Source organism: Gobio gobio (assembly GCF_949357685.1).
Source record: "Gobio gobio genome assembly, chromosome: 24".
Taxonomy (NCBI): Eukaryota; Metazoa; Chordata; class Actinopteri; order Cypriniformes; family Gobionidae; genus Gobio; species Gobio gobio.
The window spans coordinates 787,871-811,534 of NC_137120.1; the positions used below are offsets into that span (position 1 = coordinate 787,871).

Genomic DNA, 23,664 nt, shown 5'->3' on the forward strand with positions numbered 1-23,664 from the left:
GAAAGACACACCCTGACCTCTGACCTGAAAGACATACAAAGAGATCTGAATCTGAGAGAAACAGTAGAAAATATGACATTTTATGAGATAAAAGTAGAAATTATGACATTTTATGAGATAAAAGTAGAAATTATGACATTTTATGAGATGAAAAGTAGAAATTATGACATTCTAAGTCATATTTATGAGATAAAAGTAGAAATTATAACATTTTATGAGATGAAAAGTAGAAATTATGACATTTTATGAGATGAAAAGTAGAAATTATGACATTCTAAGTCATATTTATGAGATAAAAGTTGAAATTATGACATTTTATGAGATGAAAAGTACAAATTATGACATTCTAAGTCATATTAATGGGATGAAAAGTAGAAATTATGATATTTTATGAGATGAAAAGTAGAAATTATGACATTTTATGAAATAAAAGAAGAAATTATGACATTTTATGAGATGAAAAGTACAAATTATGACATTCTAAGTCATATTTATGGGATGAAGGGTAGAAATGATCTTTTATGAGATGAAAAGTAGGAATTATGACATTTTATGAGATAAAAAGTAGAAATATGACATACTAAGTCATATTGATGAGATAAAAGTTGATATGACATTTTATGAGATGAAAAGTAGAAATTATGATATTTAATGAGATGAAAAGTAGGAATTATGACATACTAAATCGATATTACGGTATTAAAGGTCATAATTTCGGACTTTTAATCGTATAATTCTCATAATTTAGACATTTTATGTCATAATTATGATTTACAATTTTTTTTCTTTCCCTAAATGAGCTTCCATATGCGACCCTACAGAAGGGGTTTGTGAATGGACGGATATTACATATATATATATATATATACAGATTGATTGCGGTGTAAAGTTGTGTAAGTAGGGAATAGATCAATAGGTTGATGCGCGCTCCTAATTTAGTCAATGAAGCGCGCTCCACATGAAAACCGCGAAACTGCGCGCGCCCTTTAAACGGCTAAGAAACGCAAATACACGAACGGCGTAATTTTTATCAAAGTAAAATACTAATAATAAAATGTTCTTGATTTGTTAGAGATTGTAATTCTTATCAGTCGCTCGCTATAACGCGTCGCGGCCGTTGTATTTAGTCAGAGACTGATCGGTCAATGTTTACCTCAGAGAGCGCCGGAGAGTTTCCCGCCGACAGACGTCAGATTCAGAGTGATGAGGTAAACACGACAGATGGAGTTTCGACTGAACTACAGATATCACGACACTATTATTGTAAGGTTTAATACGGAATATCTTCTTCCCATCAAGTAAAATAGGAGCATATTCATTCAAAATGAATAGATGCAATGTGAACCATAAAATAATTAAACACTCAGGTATTCTTATTCAATCTCAAAGTTCTTCAACATATTAGTTATCTGGTTAATAAATACAGTGATGATGTTGTTTTACGACCGCTAGGTGGCACTAGACACACATACCAGAGCCTACAGATGTCAATAGTATTAACACAACTCACTGCTGTCCATATGACTCACAACACACAGATTTCATAACACAATGTACAAGAAGAGAGCTTCTTACGTGTTCCTGTTTAAGGCATCCATCTTGTGTGCAGCTTCGTGGTGTTTGGCTCCATTTTGAAGATCTAAAAATGCTGGGTTAAAAATCCAACCCAATCTGGTGGGTAATTATAGGAGGGAGAACATGCTGGGTAAATCTATCATCTTAACTGGGTTGCAGAGTTTGGGTCACATTTAACCCAAATGATGAAACCCAAAGGGAAAAAAACAAGCTTAAAACCATTCTAGGAGGAAGGAATCTGTCAGATAACCATTTTATGGCAAGAACTGGCAAACATCAATTAGTTTTGTTTGCAAAATAAATACACAATCCGAGGTTTACCTTGAGTCATGTTCTCTGTCGGACACTGGCGCTGTCTTGTGAAGGGACAGTTAAATCACTCCCATTATAATCAATGAAGCTGCCCACAGCGCAAACCCTTCGCTGATTATAACAGAAGCGATCTAGTGTATGTCTGCACTCGTCCACGGCCCTGGCGGACGTAGGAAAGGTATAAAGTGAGAAATAAGGACGTATTATACACTGGAGAAACACAATACAAACCTTCAATGAATTCAGGAGGAATCTGTTTTCTCTCAGGACAAGTTTTTATTTAATCATATTTAATATTTTCTTTAATATTTGCTCTTTTTACAGCAGGTGCATTAAATGATTTGATATGTGAGAAAGCATCAGCTGAGTGAATGGATGTAATTGTAATGCATTTTCTTTTGCGCATCGTGTTTGATCGGTCAATTCAAATTCAGGAATCGGCCTTCTCAACTGGATTTTGAACGGCACAGAGTCTTCGTTCTTGAGTAAGTACATGCAACTTTATTCAAAATAAATAATGTGATACACCAACACACACTCTTGTCTTTGATATTTGTCCATAGAGAGCTGTCCGTCAGACTTTCCTCGACAGGACGGCCTTCAGGAACGCTCTGAGTCTCCGGTGTCCCACGGCGAGGACGATGGGCGAGAGCGCGATGAAGGTGATGTTGGCGATGCGAGCCACGATGAGCAGGAACTGCGTGGAGGATCCACGGTAATAGTTGAAGTAGTTGACCGAGACGATGCTGGTGCCCCAGGACGAAATGAAGAGGATGTTGAGCGCCAGGATCACCTGAGCAAACACACACAGAAGTCGGGTCTAGTCAGCCGGATCTACTCATGCCTAACCCTAAGCCCACTTTCTTGGAGAACCAAAAACATGCTCCAACTTGCTCACAGGCAGTGCATGAGCTCCCACGGGACTGTGAACTTCACTTCCCACAGGATCATGGCCATCCTTGAAGATCATTAGTTCGGGAAATGACATCCTCATGGTATAATTAAAGTTTGGCTTAGTCTTGCTTAGTAGGACAACATTCCTATCAACCAGTCGGAATTTGAAACTGGATTTGAGGGAACCAATGAAATAAATAAATAAACTGGCCTTCTCGTTCATGTAACATTCAGGTCATCTACACTGCCAAAAATGCTTTACTTACTTAGTATTTTTGTCTTGTTTTCAGTCCAAATATCTAAAAAAATCTTAGCATCTAAGCATTTACTAGACAAGCAAAAGTTTTTGTCTTGTTTTGGGGGAAAATAACTCAAAATTAAGGGAGTTTTTGCTTAAAATAAGCAAAATAATCAGCCAATGGGGTAAGCAAAATAATCTTGTTTTCTGTTTGAATTAAGCATTTTTTGCAGTGTATATTATAGCGTCCCAATACATTTTTTTAAATATCTGTTGAAAAAACAAACCACAACTATTGATGACATCATCTTGCACTGGGGGGCGTATCCTTTTTTTTATCCGGTAAGTGCATCAACACAGGAGAAGTGTCTGGCAAACTATTTTGTGAGGGTCTGTCACTCTGGTTTGGTTGGTGTTTTAACACTTCCTTGACTGTTTTCATGGAAAGTTACAAGTTTAAAGAACGATATAGTTTGCTTCAGATTCACTGACTTCTGAAGAGTTAGCAGAGTATGACAATCATAATAATGAGATATAAGATATTTGAGAAGCATAGCGATTGATCTTCATTAGATAAGAGCAGTGTGTATGTGATCTGATCCCGGAGACTGTTGGAAATAAAGGTGCAACGTTTACCCTCAGTAGGGTTGATCATACAGTTTGGTGTAATAAATACTCAGAGTTTGGTTAAGATGATCTCACCTTAGCCGCCCGCCGCTCCGCAGGGATCCGCGTCACCACCGGCGCGTCCTGGCTCTTGTTGGCAGCTCGTCTTGTTTGTCCGTGAGAGTACAGCGTCAGCAGGGAGCCCAGGTTAGTGACACTCATCAGGAAGATGGGGATGGACTCGTGGATCACCATGGAGGAGGTGGCGAAGGCCAGGCCGCTGTAGACCGACGGGAAGTCCCAGACGCAGCCCAACAGCGGCCGAGTGGTGCTGCTCACCAACATCAGCGTCTGGATGAGGGGTCGAAGGTTAACCGAGAGGAAGCGCACAAGTTCAATGAAGCCAATAAAGACGCAGACTGACCTCGGTGGAGTTCTCGTCGCCGTTCTTGGAGAAGATGAACGCCGGGATGGAGTACATCAGATTGAGGCTCCAGACGAGGCACAGCCCGAGTATCAGGGATCTGGGCGGTCCGGGGTGGCCGTGCACGTTCGGGGCGGCCGGGGCGACCCGACGCAACGTCTGGAAGTGGAATGCGCTCAGAAAGAACGTGGACCAAACGTTTGCAGAGCGGAGCCAAACCCAGATGCCCATCATAAAGCGACACCAGTTCTTATTGAGGAAAACCTGTGAGGAGAGAACAAGGCTATCCATATCAAACCAGGCGGATCTACATCAGGGTTCCTCAAATCTCCAACCCTGATCAAACACACCTGCGCAAGCTAATCAAGGTCTTCAGGATCACTAGAAAATCACAGGAAGGTGAATATGATCAGGGTTTGAGCTAAACTCTGCAGGACTGGATTTGAGGAACCTTCACCCAGTTTTGCCAAGTGGAAAACTAGCCTTAAACAAGTCCTTAGGAAGGTACAAGTGGAAAAAGACAAAAACAAATTTCCAGAGAGAACCAGGCTGTAGCATTTCATATCAAAACTATCTTGTACACATATTGATTTATATTTTGACCAGTTTTCGGCAGTTTCTCTGTGTTTTCAGACAGTGATATTGTAGAGAAGGTTCAGTCAGGGTTTAAAGACGACTGTCTGCTCTGATCCTGCTGGACCGGCCATCATCTGGACACTGGGATACACACTCTTATATCTTCTCACCTGGACTAACAGGAATCCCCCAGTGCCATCGGTCCAGCCTGAAACTCGTTCAGAAGCCTCTGAAGGCACTACACCAGCCCAAGTTCTTTCAAATGCGTTCAAAACGTTTGTTCGCGGGTCAATCAACATCACGGATCAAGGTTGAATTTTACACTGATTTGTACATATTTTGTCAACCCTTTCACAACACTTAGCATTTTTAAATGTAGTTTCAGCATTTTTTCATAAACTGACATCGTCACCCAGTCCCTCTCCCGTACCTCCACTCCCATGTCGGAGATCACCAGAAGAGTGTTTCTCGCCAAGGACACCATCAGGTTGGAGAACGCCATGTTGACCAGGATCACGTCGGAGTTCCGGACGGCCCCGGGCTCCCGCAGAAGGCCTTCTCCAACCACTGCGATGACGGTGGAGTTCCCCAGGTTCCCCAGCATCACCAGAATCACGTATATGGCGATGTATAACACAGACGACGGCGTGCGCTGAGCGGCGCTCGGGGCTTTTCCTTGAGCGGCCATGTTTCACCGGATAACTGGACAATCGAGTGATCAAAGCGCTTGAGATTTTTTCAGCATTTATAAAGCTTCGCTCCGTGACGCCTCGGTGACCTCATACCCTCGTCACCACAGTTACCACATATATATCAACCCAACACCATCCTGGTCCTGCTGGTGAAGGAGAAGGTACCATGAGGGGCCGGTGAGATTCCACCAGAGATACAGATGTGTTGAGGGATTAGCCATTCCCAGCAGGCTAATTAAACCCTCACTAGTTAGCAGCCGAATTCATTAGTAAGCACGATCCCACAGGGCTTAATATCAAGGGTCCAAACAAACTCTTCACTGTTTAGCAATGGATGATAACTTTATGATAACAAGCATTTAAAACACACAGAGTCGCGCGGTTATTCAAATCCTCCCATTTTATTTAGACTCTCTCAAAAATACACAGTAAAAAATACTTTCAGATCTTTACAAGCGGTTTCATCCGATTGGTCAGTTTTGGGGCACTCCCCTCCGCACCTGATGACATCATCTCCTGTGAGATGAGCATCCCTTTCTCCGCTCTCGTTCGCGCTCCCTCTGTCGGTGTCTGTAGGACGTCGTGCGTCCAGGAGAAGAAGACAACGATGGAGAGGACACGCTACGACTGCGCCTGAAGGACAGACAGACAGACAATTAGACTCCCCTGAAACTGCCTCATCGACACGGCATCCTCAATAAACCCGTCTCCAGCGTGATGACTCCGATTGTTCAAATATTACAATGTAATAATTCTTAAATCGATATGTCATCCTCAATAAACCTGTCTCCAGCGTGTTGCCTCCGATCCTTTGAATATTCTGATGTATTATGACCTCTGACCTGTAAAGTTGCCAGAATAATAATCATACGCTGTTTGTTAATTGGCCAGAGGAGAACTGCCCCCCCGACTGAGCCTGGTTTCTCCAAGGTTTATTTTCCTCCATTCTGCTCCTGATGGGGTTTGGGTTTCCTTGCCACTGTTGCCTCTGGCTTGGCGTGCTCAGTTGGGGACAATTTTTCAAATTTTTTCTGTTTAACACTGTAAAGCTGCTTTGAAACAATCTGCATTGTTAAAAGCGCTATATAAATAAAGTTGACTTGGCTAGACTTGACAGACAGACAGACAGACAGACAGGTGATGCATTCTGTCAGGTTATATTCAGGCGCGGATGCCGTAGTTGAGGTGTTACCTGCGTCTGGGAGGCGATGGGATGCAGCGAGTGTTTCGTCTTTCATCACTGCGACTCAGACGCTTCCTACTGAGAGAGAGAGAGAGAGAGAGAGAGATGTGGAATGATTGATCACACTGGAAACTGACGGTCAGGTCACTGAGACGCTAGCTCACCGCTCTCGGCTAGTGATCTTTCGGCTGGCGTTTCTGAGGGCGAGATGTGACAGCGGAGATTCGTGGTTCTTCTGGTTTTCTGCAGGAGACGCTAAAAGAGGACGAGAGAATGAACGTACAGAAATGCGCTTTGGTATCCGCGTTTATGTGAACGCACCAGCTTTAGACGCAGGGGAGAAACCGGCGGCCGGGGTGTCCGTCGTGGAGGCTAGTCCTCCGGGTCTGCTGGCGTCCAGCTTTAGCCGCGCTTCCTCCACCTGCTGCTCCAGGGCCGCCAGCGACTCGCACTGCAGGGTGTACAGCCGCAGAATACAACAGCTGATCTCAATCAGGTCCTGTTCCGACGCCCCGAACAACAAGAACCAGGGCGGCTGGTCAGGCAGAGGGATCTGAGCACAGAGAGAGAACAGGGAACGCTTGGTAAAGGTGACCCAGACAGCAACACAGCATCAGCCCAGATCCCGATTCTAGTCACTATGATGCTGTCTGGGAGATGCTAGGACAAAACATTCTTAAAATCTTATAACATTAACATAGCTGTCAATATTGAACATTGAAAATAAGGGAGATTTCCCGGAATCCATCCACAAAATAAGGGATTTTGGTACAGATTGCAAACGGTTCGGTTTCTATCACGGTTTTAGGTTCACGGTTTCGGTACGGTTCAGTATTTGCTATGTTCAGGGAAAAAATGACTACTGTCAAATAAAAATAAAGAAAATAAGAAGAACAAATCATTTAATTACAAGCAGAAGCACAAATAAATACTATTGAGCAAAGATAGGCCTACTAATAAAATAAACTATGCTTTTCAGGTTTTTCAGGTACGTCTAACATTAGTTTTCAGGTACAGAAATTGATCAAATGTAAAATAACATTGCATGTTTGACTGTATAAAATAAAGTTTAATCCTATTAAGCTTACAAAAGCTATTCAATCAAGAGCAGTGAGTGATGTCCTTGTCTTTTGTTGTTTGACATTAAACAGACAGCAGTAAAGGCTACTGCCCCTTTAAGACCTAATGTTACTGCCCCTTTAAGACCTAATGCTCGGATATGCGACTGTATAAAGTTTACTTAAGGCATATACAGACTATGTCTGCTAGGATACTCATCAAGATGGACATGTTGACATACTTTTTGCGTGAGTTTGTCCGTTCAAGAGCAAGACTTGAAAGAGAACTCAATATTTGCGCGCTGTGAGACGTGTGCGCGCTTTCGGATGAGTGCACAGAGACAGATTTTCTCACAGCATGCGCGACTTCTCATTCGCGTCTTCTGGCACTAAACCCGGGTGATGACGGCGAAAATGACTGGTCATATTCGAACATACGGCATGCAATGAACAAAGTTTACAAAGAGAGAATTATTTGAAAAATTTGAACACAAAAAAAATATTTTAAGGACTTTTACACAGCACCCCGGTTGGGAAACACTTGCCTAAGCTACTGTCTGTCTGTGCACTGCCACCTGCTGGACTGGAGGTCTAGCAACCCAAGAGCAAGCCACTTCACAGACACAGATAGTTGCGTGTTCTGAGTTAACACAATCAGAGCGTAAAAATACGGAATATTTTACGGGAAAATACTAAAACGGGAAGACAGCGGGAAAAGAGCTAAAATACGTGAGAAACCCGGAAAAAACAGGAGGGTTGACAGCTATGCATTTATAATATTTGATATCAGGGGTGTAGTGGTACATGTTTGGGTACAGGGCTTCTGATAACAGTCGGCTTGTTTTACACACAGAACACACTTCTGTGTTATCGTATCGGAAACTCAAACGATAAATGCGGCTCTTTAATGTGGCGTGACTGATCACTGTATAGATGAGTGAACGTGATCATCATAGTCAAAGAATAAACATGAGTGAACATCTGAAGGTGTGTGAAGATACACACTTACTGAAGCGCATCATATGTGTGTAATCGCTCATCAGTGTCTCAACGGCGGAGACACAGCAATGTAAATCAGCTTCAAAATCATCAAACTGAATGTTTTCCTAACGTTCACATAACCAAGAGACATAAAGAACATTGAGAAATAACATTTTCATAACTTGTTCATAATGTTAGCAAAATGTTCTTGGAACTTATTCTTTGTTTAATGGAAGAGTTAAGGCCTGTTCACACCGGGTCGCCCTAACCCTAACCCCAACTCAACATTTTAGGGGCACAACCAGAAAATTTAGGAGCGCACACCGTAAATCAACATGCTAACCAAATCTACTGATTTTCACTGTATTACAACTGAATACTTTGATAATACAGGACTCCAGACGAACATTAGAGAGCAGTGGCACCAGCGCTGGAGGAAAATGTATCATGAGGTTCATTTAATCATAAAATTACTATTGTTTTGTTAATAAGTGTAGTTCCTAATAATAGTACATGTTTGTTTATTGGAAATTTAACAGTGAAGCGCTGAGCTTGAATTGTTATGCAGAATAATAACTTGTTAACAACAGTGATGTGCAAAGACCTGAAATTGTAATATTCCACTCTTGTTAAATGTACAATTGTTCTTCTATAGTATCACACTGAACTAAAGGAGCACTCTTTACTTGTTTTCTGTGTAATCCAGTCACAACTTGAAGAAAAGTTTTAGTTTTTCATGAGACTTTGTGACTTCCTACTTTTTTCCATATATTAAGGAGTGGAAATGTCTAATAAGTGCTCCTATGCCACCGCCTACTGGTTATAGTGGGGTTTTGGTTTTTTTGCCATAAAGTGGCCAGCACCATTTACACTTTTAGTTTTACAAATCATCACACTAAAAATAATATTCAAATTGGATCATATTTAGAGCTTTGAAGTGCTGGAGAAAGTGTGAAACACTTGAAAAGGGCTTGAATTTCACTCTCAAAAGGCAGTACGAACCCTGAGATGAATAATGTAAAAAAAAAATCAGATTTCAGATTCAGCCAGAGAAGATGAGCTGCTAATGTTAGCAAAAGTGTGTGAATGGTTTTGGCAGAACGTAAATACCGTCTCTCTTCTTCTTCTGCGTGACAAGCGAGTGTCAGAAGTGTAAAGTGGAGCAGCGCCACCTTGTGTACGGGAGCTCCATCATCTCCTGAATCTGCTCGTTCACTTCCGCTTCGCCAGTGGAAATCGCTCGGGTGTGAACACAAAGACGCTCGTGAAAATCGCCCCGGTGTGCACAGGCCTTGAGGAGATGAAAAACCCCCCGAAATGATCTAAATAGCGTAACGTCAGCAGATAGAAGCACTTCACCTGTAATACTCTTGCAGAAAGAAAGACACACGCACACGCAACCGTTTCAGCAGTAAATCTCAGAAACACGTCCGTCCTCAAGCTGTCGTTCATGTAGTTCCTGGAGAGAGACAGACGGAGCGTTACACAGCGGTGGAGCGTTACACAGCGGTGGAGCGGTGGAGCGTTACACAGCGGTGGAGCGTTACACAGTGGTGGAGCGGTGGAGCAGTGGAGCGGTGGAGCGTTACACAGCGGTGGAGCGGTGGAGCGTTACACAGCGGTGGAGCGTTACACAGTGGTGGAGCGGTGGAGCGTTACACAGTGGTGGAGCGGTGGAGCGTTACACAGCGGTGGAGCGTTACACAGTGGTGGAGCAGTGGAGCGTTACACAGCGGTGGAGCGTTACACAGTGGTGGAGCGGTGGAGCGTTACACAGTGGTGGAGCGGTGGAGCGTTACACAGTGGTGGAGCGTTACACAGTGGTGGAGCGGTGGAGCGTTACACAGTGGTGGAGCGTTACACAGCGGTGGAGCGGTGAGCGGTGGAGCGTTACACAGTGGTGGAGCGTTACACAGTGGTGGAGCGGTGGAGCGTTACACAGCGGTGGAGCGGTGAGCGGTGGAGCGTTACACAGCGGTGGAGCGGTGGAGCGTTACACAGTGGTGGAGCGGTGAGCGGTGGAGCGTTACACAGTGGTGGAGAGGTGGAGCGGTGGAGCGTTACACAGTGGTGGAGCGTTACACAGCGGTGGAGCGGTGGAGCGTTACACAGTGGTGGAGCGGTGGAGCGTTACACAGTGGTGGAGCGGTGGAGCGTTACACAGCGGTGGAGCGTTACACAGCGGTGGAGCGGTGAGCGGTGGAGCGTTACACAGTGGTGGAGCGGTGGAGCGTTACACAGCGGTGGAGCGGTGAGCGGTGGAGCGTTACACAGCGGTGGAGCGTTACACAGTGGTGGAGCGGTGGAGCGTTACACAATGGTGGAGCGGTGGAGCGTTACACAGTGGTGGAGCGGTGGAGCATTACACAGCAGTGGAGCGGTTAGCGGTGGAGCCTTACACAGTGGTGGAGCGGTGGAGCGTTACACAGTGGTGGAGCGGTGGAGCGTTACACAGCGGTGGAGTGTTACACAGTGGTGGAGCGGTGGAGCGTTACACAGCGGTGGAGCGGTGAGCGGTGGAGCGTTACACAGCGGTGGAGCGTTACACAGTGGTGGAGCGGTGGAGCGTTACACAATGGTGGAGCGGTGGAGCGTTACACAGTGGTGGAGCGGTGGAGCGTTACACAGCGGTGGAGCATTACACAGCGGTGGAGCGGTGAGCGGTGGAGCGTTACACAGTGGTGGAGCGGTGGAGCGTTACACAGTGGTGGAGCGGTGGAGCGTTACACAGTGGTGGAGCGGTGGAGCGTTACACAGCGGTGGAGCGTTACACAGTGGTGGACCGGTGGAGCGTAACACAGTGGTGGAGCGGTGGAGCGTTACACAGTGGTGGAGCGTTACACAGCGGTGGAGCGGTGGAGCGTTACACAGCGGTGGAGCGGTGGAGCGTTACACAGTGGTGGAGCGGTGGAGCGTTACACAGCGGTGGAGCGTTACACAGCGGTGGAGCGGTGAGCGGTGGAGCGTTACACAGTGGTGGAGCGGTGGAGCGTTACACAGCGGTGGAGCGGTGAGCGTTACACAGTGGTGGAGCGGTGGAGCGTTACACAGCGGTGGAGCGTTACACAGTGGTGGAGCGGTGGAGCGTTACACAATGGTGGAGCGGTGGAGCGTTACACAGTGGTGGAGCGGTGGAGCGTTACACAGCGGTGGAGCGGTGGAGCATTACACAGCGGTGGAGCGGTGAGCGGTGGAGCGTTACACAGTGGTGGAGCGGTGGAGCGTTACACAGTGGTGGAGCGGTGGAGCGTTACACAGCGGTGGAGCGTTACACAGTGGTGGACCGGTGGAGCGTAACACAGTGGTGGAGCGGTGGAGCGTTACACAGTGGTGGAGCGGTGGAGCGTTACACAGCGGTGGAGCGGTGGAGCGTTACACAGCGGTGGAGCGGTGGAGCGTTACACAGTGGTGGAGCGGTGGAGCGTTACACAGCGGTGGAGCGTTACACAGTGGTGGAGCGTTACACAGTGGTGGAGCGGTGGAGCGGTGGAGCGTTACACAGTGGTGGAGCGGTGGAGCGTTACACAGCGGTGGAGCGTTACACAGCGGTGGAGAGTTACACAGTGGTGGAGCGGTGGAGCGTTACACAGTGGTGGAGCGGTGGAGCGTTACACAGCGGTGGAGCGTTACACAGTGGTGGAGCGTTACACAGCGGTGGAGCGTTACACAGTGGTGGAGCGGTGGAGCGTTACACAGTGGTGGAGCGTTACACAGTGGTGGAGCGGTGGAGCGTTACACAGCGGTGGAGCGTTACACAGTGGTGGAGCGGTGAGCGGTGGAGCGTTACACAGCGGTGGAGCGGTGGAGCGTTACACAGTGGTGGAGTGGTGGAGCGGTGGAGCGTTACACAGTGGTGGAGCGGTGAGCGGTGGAGCGTTACACAGTGGTGGAGCGGTGGAGCAGTGGAGCGTTACACAGCGGTGGAGCGGTGGAGCGGTGGAGCGTTACACAGTGGTGGAGCGGTGGAGCGTTACACAGTGGTGGAGCGGTGGAGCGTTACACAGCGGTGGAACGTTACACAGCGGTGGAGCAGTGGAGCGGTGGAGCGTTACACAGCGGTGGAGCGTTACACAGCGGTGGAGCGTTACACAGCGGTGGAGCAGTGGAGCGGTGGAGCGTTACACAGCGGTGGAGCATTACACAGCGGTGGAGCAGTGGAGCGTTACATAGCGGTGGAGCGGTGGAGCAGTGGAGCGGTGGAGCGTTACACAGCGGTGGAGCGTTACACAGCGGTGGAGCAGTGGAGCGTTACACAGCGGTGGAGCGTTACACAGCGGTGGAGCAGTGGAGCGTTACACAGCAGTGGAGCGGTGGAGCGTAACACAGCGGTGGAGCGTTACACAGCGGTGGAGCAGTGGAGCGGTGGAGCGTTACACAGGAGTGGAGCATTACACAGCGGTGGAGCAGTGGAGCGGTGGAGCGTTACACAGCGGTGGAGCAGTGGAGCGGTGGAGCGTTACACAGCGGTGGAGCGTTACACAGCGGTGGAGCGGTGGAGCGTTACACAGCGGTGGAGCGGTGGAGCTTTACACAGCGGTGGAGCGTTACACAGCGGAGGAGCGGTGAGCGGTGGAGCATTATACAGCAGTGGAGCAGTGGAGCGTTACACAGCGGTGGAGCGGTGAGCGGTGGAGCGTTACACAGCGGTGGAGCGGTGAGCGGTGGAGCGTTACACAGCAGTGGAGCGGTGGAGCGTTACACAGCGGAGGAGCGGTGAGCGGTGGAGCGTTACACAGCAGTAGAGCGGTGGAGCGTTACACAGCGGTGGAGCGGTGGAGCGTTACACAGCGGTGGAGCGTTACACAGCGGTGGAGCGTTACACAGCGGTGGAGCGTTACACAGCGGTGGAGCAGTGGAGCGTTACACAGCGGTGGAGCAGTGAAGCGTTACACAGCGGTGGAGCAGTGGAGCGTTACACAGCGGTGGAGCAGTGGAGCGTTACACAGCGGTGGAGCGTTACACAGCGGTGGAGCAGTGGAGCGTTACACAGCGGTGGAGCAGTGGAGCGTTACACAGCGGTGGAGCGGTGAGCGGTGGAGCGTTACACAGTGGTGGAGCAGTGGAGCGTTACACAGTGGTGGAGCAGTGGAGCGTTACACAGTGGTGGAGCGGTGAGCGGTGGAGCGTTACACAGCGGTGGAGCGGTGGAGCGCTCATCGGCTCAGGGTGTAGCTCAGGATCTCACCAGGCCATCTGAAGCAGTCTGGTGTTCTTCTCACACTCCAGAACCTGAAGATACATCACGATCACCTGCACAGAACGCAAACGCAAACGCTGACCAAACGTGTCACGCCACAGTTACACTATTTACTTCATAAACACCGAAACAAGCATTTTCTGTAAAGCTGTAAACTATATGTACTGTGAAAAGTGCTATACAAACAGTGAACATTAGCGCAACTATTGTAATGGTCTTGTTGCACAAAACAGTTACCGTTAACACAACTTTTGACACTTTCATATCTATATGAACAAAAACACATCTGGATTAATAATACAGACATTTGAAGGAAAGTATCGGCCCTTTGAGTCCTGGGTTGTGACACCACCGCACTAACGCAATAATGGACGTTAAAGGCTATGCTACTTTATCACGTATTGGTCAACTGTGCGCAAGACGGAGTGGGACGCAAAACTCTGTATTTACTTGGGCCTTTAATGACTGTTATTGCGTTACTCATTTACGTAATCATTGGACGACGCTTTGAGGGTTTACGAGAACCTGCTACAGTAACGCAATAATGGACGTTAGATGTTGGGCTACACTATGTTTTTCGCGTATTGATCAACTGTGCGAAAGAAGCAAAACTCGAAATACACTTGGGCCTTTAACGTCCATTATTGCGTTACTCATCTGCTTAGTCATTGGACTACATTTTAAAAGGTTTACGAGAACTCGCTACAGTAACGCAATAATAGACGTTAAACGATGGGCTATACTTTTTTTTTGCATATTGCTGTGCGAAAGAAGCAAAACTTGAAATGTACTTGGGCCTTTTACGACTCTTATTGCGTTACTCATCTGCGTAGTCATCGGCCGACACTTTGAAAAGTTTACGAGAACTCGCTACAGTAATGCAATAATGGACGTTAGATTTTGGGCTACACTACGTTTTTCTCGTATTGCTCAACTGTGCGAAAGAAGCAAAACTTGAAATTTTCTTGGGCCTTTTACGACTGTTATTGCGTTACTCATTCACGTAGTCATCGGCCGACACTTTGAATGGTTACGAGAACTTGCTACAGTAACGCAATAATGGACGTTAGATGTTGGGCTACACTACGTTTTTCGCGTATTGCTCAACTGTGCGAAAGAAGCAAAACTTGAAGTTTACTTGGGCCTTTTACGACTGTTATTGCGTTACTCACTTGCGTAGTCATTGGATGACAGATGTTAGATTTTGGGCTACACTACGTTTTTCGCGTATTGGTCAACTGTGCAAAAGAAGCAAAACTTGAAGTTTACTTGGGCCTTTTACGACTGTTATTGCGTTACTCACTTGCGTAGTCATTGGATGACAGATGTTAGATTTTGGGCTACACTACGTTTTTCGTGTATTGGTCAACTGTGCAAAAGAAGCAAAACTTGAAGTTTACTTGGGCCTTTAACGTCCGTTATTCATTATTCACTTGTGTAGTCATTGGACGACAGATGTTAGATGTTGGCCTACACTACGTTATACGTGTATTGGTCAACTGTGCGAAAGAAGCAAAACTCAAAATACCCCTGAGCCTTTAACATCCGTTATTGCGTTACTCACTTGCGTAGTCATTGGATGACAGATGTTAGATGTTGGGCTACACTACGTTTTTCGCGTATTGGTCAACTGTGCGAAAGAAGCAAAACTCGAAATACCCCTGGGCCTTTAACGTCCGTTATTGCGTTACTTATCTGCATAGTCATCGGCCGACACTTTGAAAGGTTTATGAGAACTCGCTACAGTAACGCAATAATGGACGTTAAAAAAGCCCAGGTATACTTCGAGTTTTGCTTCTTTCGCACAGTTGAGGGATATGCAAAACACATGGTATATCTGCGCCTTTAACATCAGTTACTGCGGTACTGTCACGAGTTCTCGTAAACCGTTCAAAGTGTCCAATGACTACGCAAAGCAGCAACACATGTGCTCCTGTCCCGGCCGAACTGTCCGTGAGATGCAGTGGAAAAGCGCTGCAACTACACACTATAGCTAAAGTGTGTTTCTGGCCGAAGTGCAGCAAGAGAGCGAGTAAAAACCTTGTGTGGGTGTTTGACGTGGACGCAGAAGCCGAGCTCCTTCAGGACGCGCCGCTCCGCTCTGATCACGTGACTCTTGCGGCTGATGTACCCGTCGTCCAGCAGGGGGCAGTCCAGCCTGAGGGACACACAGCTTCAGAACACACTCCAGACTGGCGCTGTACGGGCGCCTGAGCGGCGCGTTACCTGCTTCCTGCGGCGCGCTTGAGGCGGTGGAAGACGTTCAGGATGTCCCGCACGCGCCGCGGCTCCTCTTCGATCTTAGACGCGAGCTGAAGACACGCCATGGAGACCGTCTGCGTCAGGAGAGGGTTAAAGGATTAGTTCACTTTTAAATAAACTTTTGCTGATAATTTACTCACCCCCATGTCATCCAAGATGTCCATGTCTTTCTTTCTAAAGTCGAAAAGAAATGAAGGTTTTGGATGAAAACAGTCCAGGGTTTTTCTCCATATAATGGACTTCAATGGGCTCCAAACGGTTCAAGGTCCAAATGTCAGTTTCAGTGCAGCTTTAAACGACACCAGATGATGAATAAGGGTCTGATCTAGCCAAACCATCAGTTTCTGAGAGAAACCCAGCAGTATTTATGATATTATTTTACCTCTTATCAGACGAACGTGATCATCTCTGAGCTCAGACATAACTTCCACTAAGTGAGGTCAAATATGAGCCTGGTCATAGATATATCAATCGTAGATGCCTCATTCTATTGATCCGTGCAGGTGCTAATGAGGCATCTACGTATACATCTATGACTCGGTTTCTCTCAGAAGCTGATGGTTTGTCTAGATCAGACCCTTATTCATCATCTGGTGTCGTTTAAAGCTGCACTGAAACTGTCATTTGGACCTTGACCCGTTTGGAGCCCATTGAAGTCCATTATATGGAGAAAAACCCAGGGACTGTTTTCATCCAAAACCTTCATTTGTTTTCGACTTTAGAAAGAAAGACATGGACATCTTGGATGACATGGAAGTGAGTAAATTATCAGCAAAAGTTTATTTAAAAGTGAACTAATCCTTTAAAGGTCTAGTGGTCATGCATGAGAGGCAGACAGTTTAGAGAGGTCTCACCTCCGCGCAGTGTCTCACCAACGATTTACAGTAGAAGAAGCGATGGAACAGGATCTGGGCCGTTGCCATGGCGACCTGACGAAGCAACACGTAAAACATCCAAACAACTTATCAAACTAGTATTGAAATCGGTGATTTATAATAGGCTTATCTAGAACTGATAGAGGAGTTGTGGTTCTGGGACAGTTAGTCAAAGGGTCATTACGTTTTGTTGTTAAATTAAAAAAATTTGTAGTCTAAGCCGTTTATACCACCGGCTAATGAAGTGTTATGCTTAGCACAAGTTTGTTTAGCTGGTGTTAGTCTGGCTGGGGTTACAAGAACCAAAAACCCTCTAAACACGAACCAGACCGGTTTGCACCAGCTCAATCCGGTTTAAAAGCATTGTTTTAATATAAGGGAATCGTGGTGAGTGACAAGTAGTTGCTAGGCAACAGAGAACCGCGCGGACCTGAGGCAAGCGCAGCAGAACTCCCGCGTTCTGGATCATCTCGCACATCCGGATCCGCAGCTGCTCCTCCGTGCGCGCGGACAGTCCGTGAGCGCGCGAGGGGCTGCAGTGCACGCGCTCGGGCGGCAGCAGGCAGTTCTCCAGGGTGAGCGCGACACCCGAGTAGAGTTGACCCGCGATCATGACCCCGTCCCCGGGCAGAATCAGTCCGGCCGCCGCCATGTTCACGCGGATGTACAACACACGGCTCAACACGGCTCACAGCGCCACCTGCTGCTCTGAGGGAGCAACACACACCCGCTGGACTCTGATAGGATTATAATCAGTCCCAATAGTGACCATTGTAGGGTCATTTCTGGTATTCAGTCATCGTACAATGCAGAGTTTTTTGCTGATTTAATGGAATTATTGTGAACAAAATGCTTAACACGTGGACAAAACAATACCAGAATGGACAAGTGGTATAAAGAATGGATGGATGTGAGTTCCTATCACTCATAAAACCATTACATTATAACTTTTGAACTGGATTTCGATGGGATAGAGCAGGCTGGACATTCTGAGCTAATCCGCCAATGAGCAAAACTAGCTAACAGAAGAGCTGTCTAATGAAGAACTGCCTCCAAACCATGAGTTTCAACTAACTTTATTTTTTTTTTTGCTTTAACCAGGTGAACGTACTAAAGTTGACCACATCAAATTTGAAAGAATAAAATTGGTTTAAAAAAAAAAAAAAACACGATCAGGCATAACATTATGACCAGTGAAGTGAGTGGTAAATGGACTGCATTTATATAGCATATAATAACACTGATGATCTGTTAGTGGGTGGGATATATTAGGCAGCAAGTGAACATTTTGTATGGGAAGAAAGCGAGCCGGCGGAGGCAGTGATGCTTTGGGCGATGTTCTGCTGGGAAACCTTGGGTCCTCCATCATGTGATGTGACTTTGACCCGTCTCTCCTACCTCAGCATTGTTGAGCCCATGTCCAGCCGCTCATGGAGACGGTTTTCCCTGTGGCTGAGGCTCTTTCAGCAGATAATGCGCCGCCACAAAGCACAAATGCTTCAGGAATGATTTGAGGAGAACAACAACGAGTGAGTCCAGATTCCCCAGATCTAAATCCAGTCGAGCATCTGTGGGATGAGCTGAACAAACAAGTCCGATCCATGGAGGCCGCACCTCGCAACTTACAGGACTTAAAGGATCTGCTGCTGACATCTTGGTGCCAGATACCACAGCTTCAGGGGTCTAGAGGAGTCCATGCCTCAACGGGTCACCAACACAATATTAGGAATGATCGGTGTATAGACAATTGAAATAAAAAATCTCAAAGAATTTAAAGGTAAAACTATAGTGTTATATTTATCATGTAATACAATTTATGGTATAAAATGAACTTCAATGCAAGACATGTTTAAAACTAACATTGATCAATATATTAATGACGGACACAAACACACGAATCCCAGGAATGACCCAGTTCATATATTCATCAACAAAGTACACGAATCAACGTGTGTGTGACAGATTATTTTATTACGGTTTAACAGTAGAACACAAACACTGAACAATCCTCTGATCAGACGGGTCACACACACACACACACACACACACACACACACACTCTCTCACACACACACACACACTCGGAGCCACACGGTTACAGCACTGACACACAGCACAGTGTGTGTTTGTGTGTGTGTGTGTGTGTGTGTGTGAGAGAGAGAGAGTGTGTGTGTGTGTGTGTGTGTGTGTGTGTGTGTGTGTGTGTGTGTGTGTGTGTGTGTGTGTGTGTGTGTGTGTGTGTGTGTGTGTGTGTGTGTGTGTGTGTGTGTGTGTGTGTGTGAGAGTGTGTGTGTGTGTGTGTGTGTACATGTTTTTCTAGCCTGGTGGGGACTTCAACCTGACTGTAGACAGACTCATGGGGACTCGTGTCTCCTAAATTGAGGTCCTCATGGGCACAAAAGCTTATAAATCATTCAGAATGAGTTTTTATGAAAATGTAAAAATGCAGAATGTCTCCTGTGAGGGTTAGGTTTAGGGGCAGGGGCAGTGTGTGTGTGTGTGTGTGTGTGTGTGTGTGTGTGTGTGTGTGTGTGTGTGTGTGTGTGTGTGTGTGTGTGTGTGTGTGTGTGTGTGTGTGTGTGTGTGTGTGTGTGTGTGTGTGTGTGTGTGTGATGGGTAGGTTTAGGGGCAGTGTAAGGGGATAGAAAATACGGTTTGTACAGTATAAAAACCATTACGCCTATGGTGAGTCCCCAGAAGGATAGCGCACCAGACATGTGTGTGTGTGTGTGTGTGTGTGTGTGTGTGAGAGAGTGTGTGTGTGTGTGTGTGTGTGTGTGTGTGTGCAGTCTGGGGCTTGTAGAAATTATTTGACTGTAATAATGAGTGAAGGACACACAAACATGAGCAGTGTTTTCTGTGCGTCCCACACATGTCTGAACACACACAAACACACAGAGAATATCAGTGCGATGACATCACTGATCACACACACACACACACACACACACACACACACACACACACACACACACACACACACACACACACACAGTGAAAACCACTCATAGATGCAATGCTCTCACTCCTCACACTAACGCTCGCTTTGAGTAGAGCCAACTTAAACTAAACTAATGAACTTTTGAGTATTCAGAACTGACATGTGAAGTAAATCTGTTTCATTGTTTTGAGTTTTATGAACTTGTTTCTTGTAATTAAGACTCACTTAAATTGAACCGAACCTGGGCTGGGATTTATATTTCCCAGCATGCTTTGCCATGACACTCAAAAGGGACAGGAAATGCCGAAATGAAGTGTGATATAACGTATAATGATGCCGTACTCTTTCATTCATTTCAGTTCAGTTTAGATTAGATAAATGTTAAATGTATAAATGTTAAGTTTAATCAGATATTTTAAGTTAAGAGTGTTAAAATGTTTGAGTACAAAATAAACATCTGTAAGTTCTTCTGACTTAAACTTTGACTTTATCAAATTGAACAGTGTATTTGTGAGGACATTTTCAAACGTTAGACTCAAACAATCAAACATAACTATACCGCCAAACTGCATAATGTCTTCTATACATATCTCAAACTAAGATATTAGTAATAACTATATTCCTAAACTAAGACACACTTATTGAAGACGCAAAATGACATCACAAGAACAAACATAAGTTAATTAAAAGAGAATTGTGCAGGAAAACACATCTTTCTTCTCTTTCTTATAATAAACGCAATGAATGGATGATTAGTGAAATATAACTGAGAGAGGGCGATGATGCCTGACGATCTGAAACACATTCTGAAATAAACATACAGAAATACAGCCGCATATTATTCAGAAGTTTATTTAAAAACAAAACTTCATTTTGAGTTGCTCGCCGGACACGTCAATGGTAAATAAACGCGAGTAGAGTTGCTCTTTCTCTGCCGTTCCTCACCAAGCCCAAACCCTTAGTAAAGTTACTCTTGCGCAGTGTTAGTTAAATCAGCCATCAGAGAAAAGCCATCATCGCGCGCTTCTTACCAGAGGCGCGCGCGCAGGTCTGCCACGGGCACGCGCACAGCGCCAGCAGCCGCACGAGCCGCGGCGGGTCCATTCTGTCTTTAACTAAAGCAGGCCTGAATAAAGACTGTATTTATTTAACTCAATGCTCTCATCGCGAGCCATCTACAAAAGTTTAACTAATTTTTTTGAGTTTGTGTGAGAAAATCTCCTCAGATTTATCAGTCCCCGTTTAAACCCTCCTCAGAAATGAGCGCGTTCCCGCCCCCCTGCGCGTTCACAGTTCTGCCGTGTCGAGGCACGTCACGCGCCCGCTATAATCAATAGTGTCTGAAAGCGCTCCTCGTGTCCGCGGCTTATGGATGAGCGGTAAACATTAACTGCGCGTGCCCAGACATTCACAAGATGATGAAGAAACACTTTAAAGGGTTAATTCACCCAAAACTGTAAATTGTGTCATTAATGACTGAGCCTCATGTGGTTGGACACCCGTCAGACCTCCGTTCATCTTCAGACACAAATGAAGATATTTTAGTGTAAATCTGATGCTCTGAAAGGCCTCCATTGGCTCAACTTTACACTCTCAAGACCAACCACACTTCAAGGTTAAAAACCACACAGCTTTCTGCTGCTATCTATCTATCTATCTATCTATCTATCTATCTATCTATCTATCTATCTATCTATCTATCTATCTATCTATCTATCTATCTATCTATCTATCTATCTATCTATCTATCTATCTATCTATCTATCTATCTATCTATCTATCTGTCTGTCTGTCTGTCTGTCTGTCTGTCTGTCTGTCTGTCTTTCTGTCCATCTGTCTGTCTTTCTATCTATCTATCTATCTTATATCTATCTATCTATCTATCTATCTATCTATCTATCTATCTATCTATCTATCTATCTATCTATCTATCTATCTATCTATCTATCTATCTATCTATCTATCTATCTATCTATCTATCTGTCTGTCTGTCTGTCTGTCTGTCTGTCTTTCTGTCCATCTGTCTGTCTTTCTATCTATCTATCTATCTATCTATCTATCTATCTATCTATCTATCTATCTATCTATCTATCTATCTATCTATCTATCTATCTATCTATCTATCTATCTATCTATCTATCTATCTATCTATCTATCTATCTATCTATCTATCTATCTATTTATCTATCTATCTATCTGTCTGTGTTTGTCTGTCTGTCTGTCTGTCTATCTGTCATCTTTCTGTCTGTCTGTCTGTCTGTCTGTCTTTCTGTCCATCTGTCCGTCTATCTATCTATCTATCTATCTATCTATCTATCTATCTATCTATCTATCTATCTATCTATCTATCTATCTATCTATCTATCTATCTATCTATCTATCTATCTGTCTGTCTGTCTGTCTGTCTGTCTGTCTGTCTGTCTGTCTGTCTGTCTGTCTGTCTGTCTGTCTGTCTGTCTGTCTTTCTATCTGTCTGTCTGTCTGTCTGTCTGTCTGTCTGTCTGTCTGTCTGTCTGTCTGTCTGTCTGTCTGTCTATCTGTCTGTCTGTCTGTCTGTCTGTCTGTCTGTCTGTCTGTCTGTCTTTCTATCTGTCTGTCTGTCTGTCTGTCTGTCTGTCTGTCTGTCTTTCTATCTATCTATCTATCTATCTATCTATCTATCTATCTATCTATCTATCTATCTATCTATCTATCTATCTATCTATCTATCTATCTATCTATCTATCTATCTGTGTCTGTCTGTCTGTCTGTCTGTCTATCTGTCATCTTTCTGTCTGTCTGTCTGTCAATTTGTCTGTCTCTCTGTCCTTCCTTCCGTCTGTCCGTCTGTCTGTCTAGAGAGAGAGAGACAGGCCGAGGCTGATGTCCAGTGTTGTTTTGGTCCTGTGTGTGTGTGTGTGTGGGGGGGGGGGGGGGGGGGGGGGGGGGCTCATCCACTTCAGCTCCTTCATGTTCTCTGTCTCTACACTCGAGTCTGAGGGGGAGGGGGGGGGGGGGGGGGCTCATGCAATTATTGGGGGGACTTTATTCTAGTACGGTGATGTTAAAGAAGCACAAAGAGAGAAAGATCTCAGTGGGAAATTAAGAGATCCTCAGGCGAGAGACGATTGTCAATCTGACGTAAAAAGACCTTTACTGAGACGAGAAAATAGCAGAGTGGAAATACTAGACCAGAAGCGAGGGAAAAAATGACATTTCATTATTCCTTTCTTCTGCAGAGAGAGAGAGAGAGGCAGAGAATCAGACACACTGAGGTTCAGTCGGGCTTCGAGAACATTCGGCTTTAATTCTGACAGCGAATAAACCGCCAGAATCATTGATTCTCAGTGAGAGACAGAGATGTTTAACTTCATGCAGATCAGCAGCGACTGCAGTCCAATAACCATCCCATCGCTGTCAGTGGAGCTACACAACTACACAACTGAGTCTGAGACATCATGATAAACACCCACTGCAGTGCAGCAGTTCATCAACACACACATCCACACATAAATCACACAATCGCATCTACACACACACACACACACACACACACACACACACACACACACACACACACACACACACACACACACACACACACACACACACTCTGAAGCCGTGACGAACGGGCCGACGGCAGCGAGGCGTTAATCACGGCGAGAGGAGCACATTAAAGAGGCGAAACCTCGGCTCTAATCAGGAATCCGGCCGTCGCAGAGCCGCAATTTTCCAGCTGAAGAGAGTCGAGCAGCGATAAGAGCTCGAGGCAGGTCGTACGATAAGAGTCGGAGAGGTGCATTATGGGAGAAGAGCAGCTGTGGAGGGTCATTTAGCTCATCGGGCTCTCAGGAGCTCGCGGTGGGCGGAC

General features: G+C 45.7%; 2 protein-coding genes across 3 annotated transcripts; both read right to left on the reverse strand.

Annotated features, from left to right (window-relative positions):
- Nucleotides 1-2,461: 2,461 nt before the first annotated feature.
- LOC307120804 (olfactory receptor class A-like protein 4) lies at nt 2,462-5,313 on the reverse strand (the record flags this gene model as incomplete). Its single annotated transcript, XM_079807979.1, has 4 exons — nt 2,462-2,680; nt 3,722-3,976; nt 4,050-4,313; nt 5,056-5,313. 4 exons carry the CDS (start codon nt 5,311-5,313, stop codon nt 2,462-2,464), a joined length of 996 nt encoding a protein of 331 aa, XP_079664105.1.
- Nucleotides 5,314-5,704: 391 nt separating this feature from the next.
- LOC307121048 (cyclin-L2-like) lies at nt 5,705-17,610 on the reverse strand. 2 transcript variants are annotated; one of them, XM_079808442.1, is made up of 10 exons: nt 17,304-17,610; nt 16,853-16,927; nt 15,963-16,072; nt 15,777-15,894; nt 13,725-13,789; nt 9,899-9,998; nt 6,822-7,053; nt 6,665-6,755; nt 6,510-6,575; nt 5,705-5,950 (listed from the first exon to the last, which is right to left on the reverse strand). In XM_079808442.1, exons 1-10 carry the CDS (start codon nt 17,523-17,525, stop codon nt 5,827-5,829), a joined length of 1,203 nt encoding a protein of 400 aa, XP_079664568.1. In that variant the 5' UTR covers nt 17,526-17,610; the 3' UTR covers nt 5,705-5,826. The 2 variants fall into 2 exon arrangements, with proteins under 2 accessions (XP_079664568.1, XP_079664567.1); XM_079808441.1 differs by having other exon boundaries at nt 6,510-6,578.
- Between the last annotated feature and the right edge of the window lie 6,054 nt (nt 17,611-23,664).

Bases quoted from the DNA above. Each gene is read 5' to 3' on its own strand.
- LOC307121048 (XM_079808441.1), bottom strand. From the start codon at position 17,525: ATGGCGGCGGCCGGACTGATTCTGCCCGGGGACGGGGTCATGATCGCG. The intron at 16,073-16,852 runs GTGAGACCTCTC...CTCCTGACGCAG, and splicing joins TGGTGAGACACTGCGCGGAG to ACGGTCTCCATGGCGTGTCT. The intron at 5,951-6,509 runs GTAACACCTCAA...TCTGTCCTTCAG, and splicing joins CCATCGCCTCCCAGACGCAG to GCGCAGTCGTAGCGTGTCCT.